This window comes from Oncorhynchus mykiss, chromosome 7, assembly GCF_013265735.2.
Source record: "Oncorhynchus mykiss isolate Arlee chromosome 7, USDA_OmykA_1.1, whole genome shotgun sequence".
Taxonomy (NCBI): domain Eukaryota; kingdom Metazoa; phylum Chordata; class Actinopteri; order Salmoniformes; family Salmonidae; genus Oncorhynchus; species Oncorhynchus mykiss.
Window position 1 is genome coordinate 32,137,144 of NC_048571.1, and position 12,800 is coordinate 32,149,943.

Genomic DNA, 12,800 nt, shown 5'->3' on the forward strand with positions numbered 1-12,800 from the left:
AAATGAAATAAATATATTGAAACACAAGCTTAGCCTTTTGTTAACAACACTGTCATCTCAGATTTTCAAAATATGCTTTAACCAAAGCTACACAAGCATTTGTGTAAGAGTATTGATAGCCTAGCATAGCATTAAGCCTAGCATTCAGCAGGCAACATTTTCACAAAAACAAGAAAAGCATTCAAATAAAATAATTTACCTTTGAAGAACTTCGGATGTTTTCAATGACGAGACTCTCAGTTAGATAGCAAATGTTCATTTTTTCCAAAAATAGTATTTGTGTAAGAGAAATAGCTCCGTTTAATTCATCATGTTTGGCTAAGAAAAAAAAAACGAAAATGCAGTCACTTACAACGCCAAACTTTTTTCCAAATTAGCTCCATAATATCGACAGAAACATGGCAAACGTTGTTTAGAATCAATCCTCAAGGTGTTTTTCACATATCTATTCGATAATCTATCAGTGGTGGCAGCTGGCTTATCATCAGAAGAAAATGGAAAAATACTGCAGCTGGAGATTACGCAATAATTGCGACGGAGGACACCAAGCGACCACCTGGTAAATGTAGTCTCTTATGGTCAATCTTCCAATGATATGCCTACAAATACGTCACAATGCTGCAGACACCTTGGGGAAAACGTGGAAAAGGTAAGCTGACTCCTAGCTCCTCCACAGCCATATAAGGAGTCATTGCCATGAGGCGGTTTCAAAAAATGCGGCACTTCCTGATTGTATTTTTATCTGGGTTTTTTCTGTAACATCAGTTCTGTGGCACTCACAGACAATATCTTTGCAGTTTTGGAAACGTCAGTGTTTTCTTTCCAAATCTGTCAATTATATGCATAGTAGAGCATCTTTTCGTGACCAAATATCTTGTTTAAAACGGGAACGTTTTTCATCCAAAAATTAAAAGAGCGCCCCCTATATCGAAGAAGTTAAACAGCTTGGAAAATTCCAGAAAATGATGTCATAGCTTTAGAAGCTACTGATAGGCTAATTGACATAATTTGAGTCAATTTGAGGTGTACCTGTGAATGTATTTCAAGGCCTACCTTCAAACTCAGTGCCTCTTTGCTTGACATCATGGGAAAATCAAAAGAAATCAGCCAAGACTTCAGAAAATAAAATTGTAGACCTCCACAAGTCTGGTTCATCCTTGGGAGCAATTTCCAAACGCCTGAAGGTACCATGTTCATCTGTACAAACAACAGTACGCAAGTACAAACATTATGGGACCAAGCAGTCATCATACTGCTCAGGAAGGAGACACGTTGTCTCCTAGAGATGAACGTACTTTGGTGCGAAAAGTGTAAATCAATCCCAGAAAAGCAGCAAAGGACCTTGTGAAGATGCTGGAGGAAACAGGTACAAAAGTATCTATATACACAGTAAAACGAATCCTATATCGACATAACCTGAAAGGCCGCTCAGCAAGGAAGAAGCCACTGCTCCAAAACTGCCATAAAAAAGCCAGACTACGGTTTGCAGCTGCACATGGGGACAAAGATAGTACTTTTTGGAGAAATGTCCTCTGGTCTGATAAAACAAAAATAGAACTGTTTGGCAATAATGACCATCGTTATGTTTGGAGGAAAAAGGGGGCGCTTGCAAGCCAAAGAACACCATCCCAACCGTGAAGCACGGGGAGGCAGCATCATGTTGCGAGGATGCTTTGCTGCAGGACAGACTGGTGCACTTCACCAAATAGATGGCATCATGAGGGAGGACAATTATGTGGATATATTGAAGCAACATCTCAAGACATCAGTCAGTTAAAGTTAAATTGGTCTTCCAAATGGACAAGCATACTTCCAAAGTTATGGCAAAATGACTTAAGGACAACAAAGTCAAGGTATTGGATTGGCCATCACAAAGCCCTGACCTCAATCCTATAAAATATTTGTGGGGAAAACTGAAAAAGCATCTGTGAGCAAGGAGGCCGACAAACCTGACTCAGTTACACCAGCTCTGTCAGGAGGAATGGGCCAAAATTCACCCAACTTGTTGTGGCAAGCTTGTGGAAGGCTACCCAAAATGTTTGACCAAAGATAAAGCAATTTAAAGGCAATGCTACCAAATACTAATTGAGCGCATGTAAACTTCTGACCCACTGGGAATGTGATGAAAGAAATAAAAGCTGAAATAAATCATTCTCTGCTATTATTCTGACATTTTACATTCTTAAAATAAAGTGGTGATCCTCACTGACCTAAGACAGGGAATCTTTACTAGGATCAAATGTCAGGAATTGTGAAAAACTGATTTTAAATGTATTTGGCTAAGGTGTATGTAAACTTCCGACTTCAACTGTATATGAAAATTAATATTGATCTGTGTGGTCGTAACATACCAGACTCACTAATCACAAATGCTTCGTTTGTAAATTATTTCTGAGTGTTGGAGTGTGCCCCTGGCTATCCATCAAAAAAAATATTAAAAAAATGGGTCCATCTGGTTTAAGGAATTTGAAATGATTTATACTTTTGATACAAGTACATTTTAGCAATTCCATTTACTTAAGTATTTTTAAAACCAAATACTTTTACTCAATTAGTATTATACTGGGTGACTTTTACCTTAATAGAAAATGACTGAAGTATCTTTATATCTGGGCATTTTCTGTTAACCTGGAATTTTTCCTTATTCTAGGCTAGTACTTTTACTACTTTTAGTCTTAATCTTTCCTACACTTCTCACTGTTTAGCACATGACCTCACATGTGAATCCTTAAAGAGATGGTGGGGCTGGCTTAAGAGGGAGTGAACAATGCTGAATGAGTGTAGACAAATATAGAGCTCTCCAATAGGTACCAAAACATTCAAAAGACCCTTTTCTCAAAAGTGAGTTTACAAGTGTATCAACTTAAAGCAGAATTACTTTCCCATTGTTCCTCAAAAATGCAGTGTATGATATACCATTTTGTAGCTGAGTACTTTTTACCAATGTAAAAAACCCAATTTCAAATGTTGCTACATAAAACCAAATCCAGGTGGTGAGTCACATCTTAATTTGCTTTATTACAAATGTATTATATTGTTGAGATTATTACCATTATTATCAGTTATCAGCTATATAATTAATATTGATGTTAATATGATTAGAATGAATCATGTTATATACAGTACCGTGAAAAAGTATTTGCTGATTCTCAATTTTTGCATATTTTTCATACAGATCTTCAACCAAATCCTAATATTAGTTAGAGAACCAGGATTTACAAATAAAAAAAAGGCTACTTATTTTATTAATTAACAAAAGGTTACACAACACCCAATTCCCCTTTGTGAAAAAGTAATTGCCCCCTTACACTCAATAACTCGTTGTGCCACCTTGAGCTGCAATGACTGCAACCAAACGCTTCCTGTAGTTGTTTATTAGTCTCTCACATCACCATTGAGGATTTTTGCCTCCCTCTTGCATGCAGAAATGCTTTAACTCAGCAAAATGTGTGTTTTCAAGTATGAACCGCTCGTTTCCATTCCAAAACTTCAAATGTATTTATTTTTAACCACTTTCATGTAGACTCAGTTTTTTGTTTTGGATCATTTTCTTGCTGAATGACCCAGCTGCGCTTCAGCTCACTGATGGATGGCCAGTCATTCGCCTGTAGAATTCAAATATTTGTTTCCCTTAATGTCCGATTTGGTCTTGGTACGCTACGGTCACAAGACGCAGGCCTCCTAATTGTCCCTAGAATTTCTAAGCAAACAGCTGGAGGCAGGGCTTTCTCCTATAGAGCTCCATTTTTATGGAATGGTCGCCTACCCATGTGAGAGACGCAAACTCGGTCTTAAACTTTAAGTCTTTACTGAAGACTCATCTCTTCAGTGGGTCATATGATTGAGTGTAGTCTGGCCCAGGAGTGTGAAGTTGAACGGAAAGGCTCTGGAGCAACGAACCGCCCTTGCTGTCTCTGCCGGGCCGGTTCCCCTCTTTCCACTGGGATTCTCTGCCTCTAACCCTATTACAGGGGCTGAGTCACTGGCTTACTAGGGCTCTTTCATACCGTCCCTAGGAGGGGTGCGTCACTTGAGTGGGTTGAGTCACTGATATGATCTTCCTGTCTGGGTTGACGCCCCCCCCTTGGGTTGTGCCGTGGCGGAGATCTTTGAGGGCTATACTCGGCCTTGTCTCAGGATGGTAAGATATCCCTCTAGTGGTGTGGGGGCTGTGCTTTGGCAAAGTGGGTGGGGTTATATCCTTCCTGTTTGGCCCTGTCCGGGGGTGTCATCGGATGGGGCCACAGTGTCTCCTGACCCCTCCTGTCTCAGCCTCCAGTATTTGTGCTGCAGTAGTTTATGTGTCGGGGGGCTGGGGTCAGTTTGTTATGTCTGGAGTACTTCTCCTGTCCTATCCGGTGTCCTGTGTGAATTTAAGTATGCTCTCTCTAATTCTCTCTTTCTTTCTCTCTCTCGGAGGAGGACCTGAGCCCTAGGACCATGCCTCAGGACTACCTGACATGATGACTCCTTGCTGTCCCCAGTCCACCTCCAGTTTCAACTGTTCTGCCTGTGATTATTATTATTTGACCATGCTGGTCATTTATGAACATTTGAACATCTTGGCCATGTTCTGTTATAATCTCCAACCGGCACAGCCAGAAGAGGACTGGCCACCCCACATAGCCTGGTTCCTCTCTAGGTTTCTTCCTAGGTTTTGGCCTTTTTAGGGAGTTTTTCCTAGCCACCGTGCTTCTACACCTGCATTGCTTGCTGTTTGGGGTTTTAGGCTGGGTTTCTGTACAGCACTTTGAGATATCGTCTGATGTACGAAGGGCTATATAAATACATTCCATAATAACAAAGTTTTTAGATATTGCAAATGTAGAAAAGAAAAAAAAACACATACGTATTCAGATGCTTTACACAGTACATTGTTGAAGAACCTTTGGCAGGGATTACAGCATCGAGTCTTCTTGGGTATGACGCTACAAGCATGGCACACCTGTATTTGGGGAGTTTCTCCCATTCTTCTCTGCAGATCCTCTCAAGCTCTGTCAGGTTGGATGGGGAGCGTTGCTGCACAGTTATTTTCAGGTCTTTTGGCAAACTCCAAGCGGGCTGTCCTGCCTTTTACTGAGGAGTGACTTCCGTCTAGCCACTCTACCATAAAGGCCTGATTGGTGGAGTGCTGCAGAGATGGTAGTCTTTTTGGACGGTTCTCCCATCTCCACAGAGGAACTCTGAAGCTCAGTCAGAGTGACCATTGGGTTCTTGGTCTCCTCCCTGATCAAGGCCCTTCTACCCGATTGCTCTGTTTGGCCGGGTGGCCAGCTCTAGGAAGAGTCTTGGTGGTTCCAAACTTCTTCCATTTAAGAATGATAGAGGTCAATGTGTTTTGGGGGACCTTCAACGCTACAGAAATGTTTTGGTACCTTTCCCCAGATCTGTGCCTCGACAATCTTGTCGTCTCGGAGCTTTGTACAATTCCTTCGACCTCATGGCCTGATTTTTTTCTCTGACATGCACCATCAACTGTGGGATCTTATAGACAGGTGTGTGCCTTTTCCAACTCATGTCCAGTCAATTGAATTTACCACAGGTGGACTCCAATCAAGTTGAAGAAACAACAAAAATGATCAATGGAAACAGGATGCATCTGAGCTCAATTTCAAGTCTCATAGCAAAGGGTCTGAATACTTATGTAAATAAGGTATTTATTTTTTCTATTTTTAAATACATTTGCAAAAAAATCTAAACCTGTTCGCTTTGATATTATGGGGCATTGTGTGTAGACTGATGAGGAAAATGTTTTATTTAATCAATTTTTAGATTAAGGCTGTAACATAACAAAATGTGGAAAAAGCCAAGGGGTCTGAATACTTTCCGAATGCACTGTAGGAAGAGGAATATTAGAATGTGTAGAGAATCAACATGGTAGCGCAATCAATAAAAAAAATATGTTGAAGTGATCACCTATTCGAATGTAAGAATTACTTGGTGTTTAATGTCCTCTAATGTAATCTTAATTGAAAGCACGGCCTTAAAAAAGCTTCCAGAGTGGCGCAGCGGTCTAAGGCACTGCATCTCAGTGTTGCAGTGTCACTACAGCCTGGGGTTCGATCCCAGTCCCATAGGGTGCCGCACAATTCTCCCAGCGTCGTCCAGATAAGGGGAGGGTTTATTTGGCTCCACACGCTCTAACAACTCCTTGTGGCGGGCCAGGCGCATGCAAGCTCACTTTGGTTGTCATTTGAACGGTGCTTCTTCCGACACAGTGCAGCTGGCTTCCGGGTTAAGCGAGCAGGTGTTAAAAAGCACGGTTTGGCAGGACATGGGGGTAAAAATCTTTAAAAAAATAATAACAGCTGACTGATTTAGTCATTATATAAACATTCTTGATAGTAGTGGAAATGAACAATCGTCGACCTTGGCTTAGCCGTCAGCCTATTACATACTTTGCCAATTCAATGTACCCGGTCTAAAACTCGTGAGAGGATAACTTCTTGCCCAAGGACCTCTGAAACATTCAGACATGAATTTAACGACATTAGATCTGTCTTCAATATTGATGAACTGTAAATATTTGAACAGCGAGACTTGTCTATGGTGTCGGTGAGAAACTTGTTTTTGTTCTCCAGCAACGTGTACCTTTCCTACAGGGCAACAATTCTGTCATTGTAGCCCGACAGACGCTGTTCGCCATTCATGATCCGTTGGCCATGGCCGTCGATGGTCTTGCGAACGCCATCTAGAGTAGCTGATATCAGGACCAAAACAGTGTCTATTGTCCCTTTGACTTCTGAGACCATCATGATGTGTAGTTTGCCCAAGTCGGCAGGTAGGTCAGGTACAGGGTTGTCAGACATCTTAGTCATCTCTGCCATAGGTGGCGCAATCTTAGTCATCTCCAGCAGAGAGTTTTCGTTCAGACGGTCTTTGTGAGTTGTGAGCCATTTGAGTAAGACGTTAGAAAAAGTAAATCCTACATAGTAGTGAAAAGTACAGGAGCTACCTCACGTTACTCCCACATATTAATCCGGAAGCCAATACATAATACCCGGAAGCCTCCAAATAAAACATTCTACTATCGCATAGCTATTAGTATGAATATTCGGACATGGCCAAAGATAAAGAACGAGATGGTTACCTCAGCCTGCCAAGTGAGAGTGGCAGCGTTGAGGGCAGGGATACGGCCCGTCCCCAGCACGGCAATAGTCTCCCCGTCGTCATCCACCACCTTGAAGTCCAGGTCCTCATTGTACTTCCTGCGCTTCACCTGTCGCCCCGAGCGACGTTTCTATGAGAGAGAGTTTACACTAAGTGCCTTCATGTCAAGCATTAGCTACTGCACATAGAGTACCAGTCAAAAGTTGACACCTACTCATTCAAGGGTTTTTCTTTATTTTCTACATTGTAGAATAACAGTGAATAAATAAAAACTATGAAATAACACATATGGAACCATGTAGTAACCAAAAAAAACAGTTTTCCTTTCCTGTGGTGGTCTTCATGAGAGCCAGTTTCATCATAGCCCTCAATGGATTTTGCGACTGCACTTCAAGGGTTTTTTCTTTGAGCCAATCAGAAAATAGCCCTATTTGGTAAAATACCAAGTCCATATTATGGCAAGAACAGCTCAACTAAGCGAAGAGAAATGACAGTCCATCATTACTTTAAGACATGAAGGTCAGTCAATGTGGAAAATTTCAAGAACTTTGAAAGTTTCTTTAAGTGCAGTCGCAAAAAACCCATCAAGCGCTATGGTTAAACTGGCTTTCATGAGAACAACCACAGGAAAGGAAGACCCAGCGTTACCTCTGCTGCAGAAGATAAGTTCATTAGAGTTCCCAGCCTCAGAAATTGCAGCCCAGATAAATGCTACAGAGATCAAGTAACAGACATCTCAACATCAACTGTTCAGAGGAGACTGTGTGAAATTGCTGTAAAGAAACCTTTACTAATGGACACCAATAAGAAGAAGAGACTTGGGCCAAGAAACACGAGCAACGGACATTAAACTGGTAGAAATTGTCTTTTGGTCTGATGAGTCCAAATGTGAGATTTTTGGTTCCAACCGCCATGTCTTTGTGAGACGCAGAGTAGGTGAACGGATGGTCTCCGCATGTGTGGTGACCCAACTCACCTCCAGGCAGTGTAAGAGCTATTTGACCAGGAAGGAGAGTGATGGAGTGCTGCATCAAATGACCTGGCCTCCACAATCACCTGACCTCAACGCAATTGAGATGGTTTTGGATGAGTTGGACCGCAGAGTGAAGGAAAAGCAGCCAACAAATGTTCAGCATATGTGGGAACTCGTTCAAGACTTATGGAAAAGCATTCCATGTGAAGCTGGTTGAGAGAATGCCATGAGTGTACAAAAGCTGTCATCAAGGCAAAGGGTGGCTACTTTGAAGAAAACATATTGATGTTTAAGACTTTGTGTGTTAGTTCGTAGTTGATGTCTTCACTATTATTCTACAATGTAGAAAATAGTAAAAATAAAGAAAAACCTTTGAATGAGCAGGTGTCCAAACTTTTGACTGGTACTGCGCACACAAAAACATGCATTTTTGCTAACCAAATTGGCAGAACTGGAGTAATAATGAACGGCAACAAATAGGGTTTCACCAGCGTCACCGCTGAACCCCTGATTAGTGGGGTCAAAATTGTGATTTTCTGTTTTGTAATGGTGTTTCCACACTAGGAGCTCGAACCAACACTGGAATTGTGAAAATTATAAACATTTCTTTTTTTTTCTTTTTTTCTTTGCCTGAAACTCATCCTTTTCAGATTTTGGCCCAGAGCATGACATCACAATCTGATTATTCTGACCAATAACCAGTCATTTTTATTGCATGTGTATCCATTTTTTTTAAACCTTTATTTAACTAGGCAAGTCAGTTAAGAACAAATTCTTATTTTCAATGACGGCCTAAGAACAGTGGGTTAACTGCCTTGTTCAGGTTGCAGAACGACAGATTTTTACCTTGTCAGGTCAGGGATTCGATCTTGCAACCTTACTAGTCCAATGCTCTAACCACTAGGCTACCTGCCGCCTCCACTTTGAGAGTGAGAATGTTTTTTTTTTTTTTTTTTTACAGAACACTGTACAAATGGAAGCAACATGCGGAATTGTGAGAACAATTTACATATAAATACAGAAAATGGCAATACTAACAAAAATACACTAAACAAAAATAGGCAAAAAATATGTATTTGTCAACAAACCATGGGCTGGGACGGCTAACACTTTGATATGCTAGAGTCTAGACAATCCTACCTGCCAATCAGGGCTGTGTATGGAAATATATTTCAAATTTGTATCAACACGCCCACAAGATCAGACTGAGCGTTTCAATGGCAAAAAGAAACTCAGGGAAATAAGTGAGAAAAATACTGAGTTAGTTCCATGAAATAAACAGTGATTTATTAGACACAGTGATAAAAAATGTAATCAAAAGACTGCAAGGAGGCTTTAGAGAAGCAAGTGTCACTCAGTCTGCTCTTGCCCCAACCTGTCAGTCTGTTCCTCACCGTGTTGTCGAGGGGATCGATGCTCTCCTCTCCCCTGATGGCCAGCGCGGACAGGAAGGCCACATTATCTCTCTCCACAGCCTCCTGGACAACTGCCTCGCTTTTCCGCTTGCCCTTTTTCTTCTTCTCCGCTGGGACCGGCCCTTGGAAGACTTGCTCTCTGTAGAGACACAGCAGGGTTGGCACAATAGAAACAGAAGTACACCAGGGAGTGTTCGTAATCTGCACTCAACTGACCAGAGGGGTCACATGGCGGCATTGTGCGTTTATCACCTTGCCACCTCACATCTCAGCAGGTATACTAGCAGAGAATACAAAAGCTAGATACAGTGCATTCGGAAAGTATTCAGACACCTTGACTTTTTCCACAATGTTACGTTACAGCCTTATATATATACAGTGCCTTGCGAAAGTATTCGGCCCCCTTGAACTTTGCGACCTTTTGCCACATTTCAGGCTTCAAACATAAAGATATAAAACTGTATTTTTTTGTGAAGAATCAACAAGTGGGACACAATCATGAAGTGGAACGACATTTATTGGATATTTCAAACTTTTTTAACAAATCAAAAACTGAAAAATTGGGCATGCAAAATTATTCAGCCCCTTTACTTTCAGTGCAGCAAACTCTCTCCAGAAGTTCAGTGAGGATCTCTGAATGATCCAATGATGACCTAAATGACTAATGATGATAAATACAATCCACCTGTGTGTAATCAAGTCTCCGTATAAATGCACCTGCACTGTGATAGTCTCAGAGGTCCGTTAAAAGCGCAGAGAGCATCATGAAGAACAAGGAACACACCAGGCAGGTCCGAGATACTGTTGTGAAGAAGTTTAAAGCCGGATTTGGATACAAAAAAAATTCCCAAGCTTTAAACATCCCAAGGAGCACTGTGCAAGCGATAATATTGAAATGGAAGGAGTATCAGACCACTGCAAATCTACCAAGACCTGGCCGTCCCTCTAAACTCTTAGCTCATACAAGGAGAAGACTGATCAGAGATGCAGCCAAGAGGCCCATGATCACTCTGGATGAACTGCAGAGATCTACAGCTGAGGTGGGAGACTCTGTCCATAGGACAACAATCAGTCGTATATTGCACAAATCTGGCCTTTATGGAAGTGTGGCAAGAAGAAAGCCATTTCTTAAAGATATCCATAAAAAGTGTCGTTTAAAGTTTGCCACAAGCCACCTGGGAGACACACCAAACATGTGGAAGAAGGTGCTCTGGTCAGATGAAACCAAAATTGAACTTTTTGGCAACAATGCAAAACGTTATGTTTGGCGTAAAAGCAACACAGCTCATCACCCTGAACACACCATGCCCACTGTCAAACATGGTGGTGGCAGCATCATGGTTTGGGCCTGCTTTTCTTCAGCAGGGACAGGGAAGATGGTTAAAATTGATGGGAAGATGGATGGAGCCAAATACAGGACCATTCTGGAAGAAAACCTGATGGAGTCTGCAAAAGACCTGAGACTGGGACGGAGATTTGTCTTCCAACAAGACAATGATCCAAAACATAAAGCAAAATCTACAATGCAATGGTTCAAAAATAAACATATCCAGGTGTTAGAATGGCCAAGTCAAAGTCCAGACCTGAATCCAATCGAGAATCTGTGGAAAGAACTGAAAACTGCTGTTCACAAATGCTCTCCATCCAACCTCACTGAGCTCGAGCTGTTTTGCAAGGAGGAATGGGAAAAAAATTCAGTCTCTCGATGTGCAAAACTGATAGAGACATACCCCAAGCGACTTACAGCTGTAATCGCAGCAAAAGGTGGCGCTACAAAGTATTAACTTAAGGGGGCTGAATAATTTTGCACGCCCAATTTTTCAGTTTTTGATTTGTTAAAAAAGTTTGAAATATCCAATAAATGTCGTTCCACTTCATGATTGTGTCCCACCTGTTGTTGATTCTTCACAAAAAAATACAGTTTTATATCTTTATGTTTGAAGCCTGAAATGTGGCATGTATGTATGTATGTATGTATGTATGTATGTATGTATGTATGTATGTATGTATGTATGTATGTATGTATGTATGTATGTATGTATGTATGTATGTATGTATGTATGTATGTATGTATGTATGTATGTATATATATATATATATATATATATATATATATATATATATATATATATATATATATATATATATATATATCTCAAATGTATTATTGGTTTGTTCCCCCCCAGCTACACACAATACCCTATAATGACAAAGCAAAAACTGGTTGAAATATATATATATATATATATATCTCAAATGTATTATTGGTTTGTTCCCCCCCAGCTACACACAATACCCTATAATGACAAAGCAAAAACTGGTTGAAATAATACATTTTTGCAAATGTATTAAAAATAAACTTAATAAGCACATTTACATAAGTATTCTGACTAAGTATCCGGGCTGGGCCACTCAAGGACATTCAGAGACTTGACCCGAAGCCACTCATGCGTTGTCTTGGCTGTGTGCTTAGGGTTTCCCTGTTGGAAGGTGAACCTTCGGCCCAGTCTGAGGTTCAGAGCGCTCTGGGGCAGGTTATCACTGATCTCTCTGTACTTTGCTTTGTTCATCTTTCCCCGATCTGGTCTCCCAGTCCCTGAAGAACATCCCCACAGCATGATGCTGCCACCATCATGCTTCACCATAAGGATGGTGCCAGGTTTCCTCCAGACGTGACACGACATTCAGGCCAAAGCGTTCAAGTTTGGTTTCATCAGACCAGATAATCTTATTTCTCATGGTCTGGGAGTCCTTTAGGTGCCTTTTGAAAAACTCCAAGTGGACTGTCATGTGCCTTTTACTGAAGAGCTCTAGGAAGAGTCTTGGTGGTTCCAAACTTCCACTTAAGAATGATGGATGCCACTGTTTTAGGAGACCGTCAATACTACAGAAATGTTTTTGTAAACTTCCCCAAATCTGTGCCGCAAAACAATTCGGTCTTGGAGGACTACGGACAATTCCTTCGATCTCTTGGCTTGGTTTTTGCTCTGACATGCATGGGCCCTTATATAGACAGGTGTGTGCCTTTCTAAATCATGTCCAATCAATTGAATTTACCAGAGGTGAACTCCAATCAAGTTGTAGAAACCAAGGATGATCAATGGAAAAAGGATAAACCTGATCGCAATTTTGAGTCTCAAAGGGTCTGAATACTTTTGTAAATAAGGTTTATTTTATAGATTTGCAAAAGTGGTGCTTTCTGTAGATTGAGGAAAAAAAATATTTAACCCATTTTAGAATAAGGCTGTAACATAACAAAATGTGGAAAAAGTCAAGGTCTGAATACTTTCTGAATAAGTGGG

The 12,800-nt window shown here is 40.9% G+C and overlaps 1 protein-coding gene across 7 annotated transcripts in view; it reads right to left on the reverse strand.

The window, feature by feature from the left end:
- The window catches only part of LOC110527654 (chromodomain-helicase-DNA-binding protein 6), a 98,655-nt gene that overhangs the window by 61,262 nt on the left and 24,593 nt on the right, over positions 1–12,800 (reverse strand). For all 7 annotated transcript variants that reach the window (XM_036983148.1, XM_036983150.1, XM_036983147.1 and 4 more), the window contains 2 exons: positions 9,478–9,637; positions 7,091–7,240 (listed from right to left, as the gene is read on the reverse strand). In XM_036983148.1, the coding sequence (XP_036839043.1) occupies positions 7,091–7,240; positions 9,478–9,637 (310 nt within the window). The remainder of the gene's footprint in view (positions 1–7,090; positions 7,241–9,477; positions 9,638–12,800) is intronic.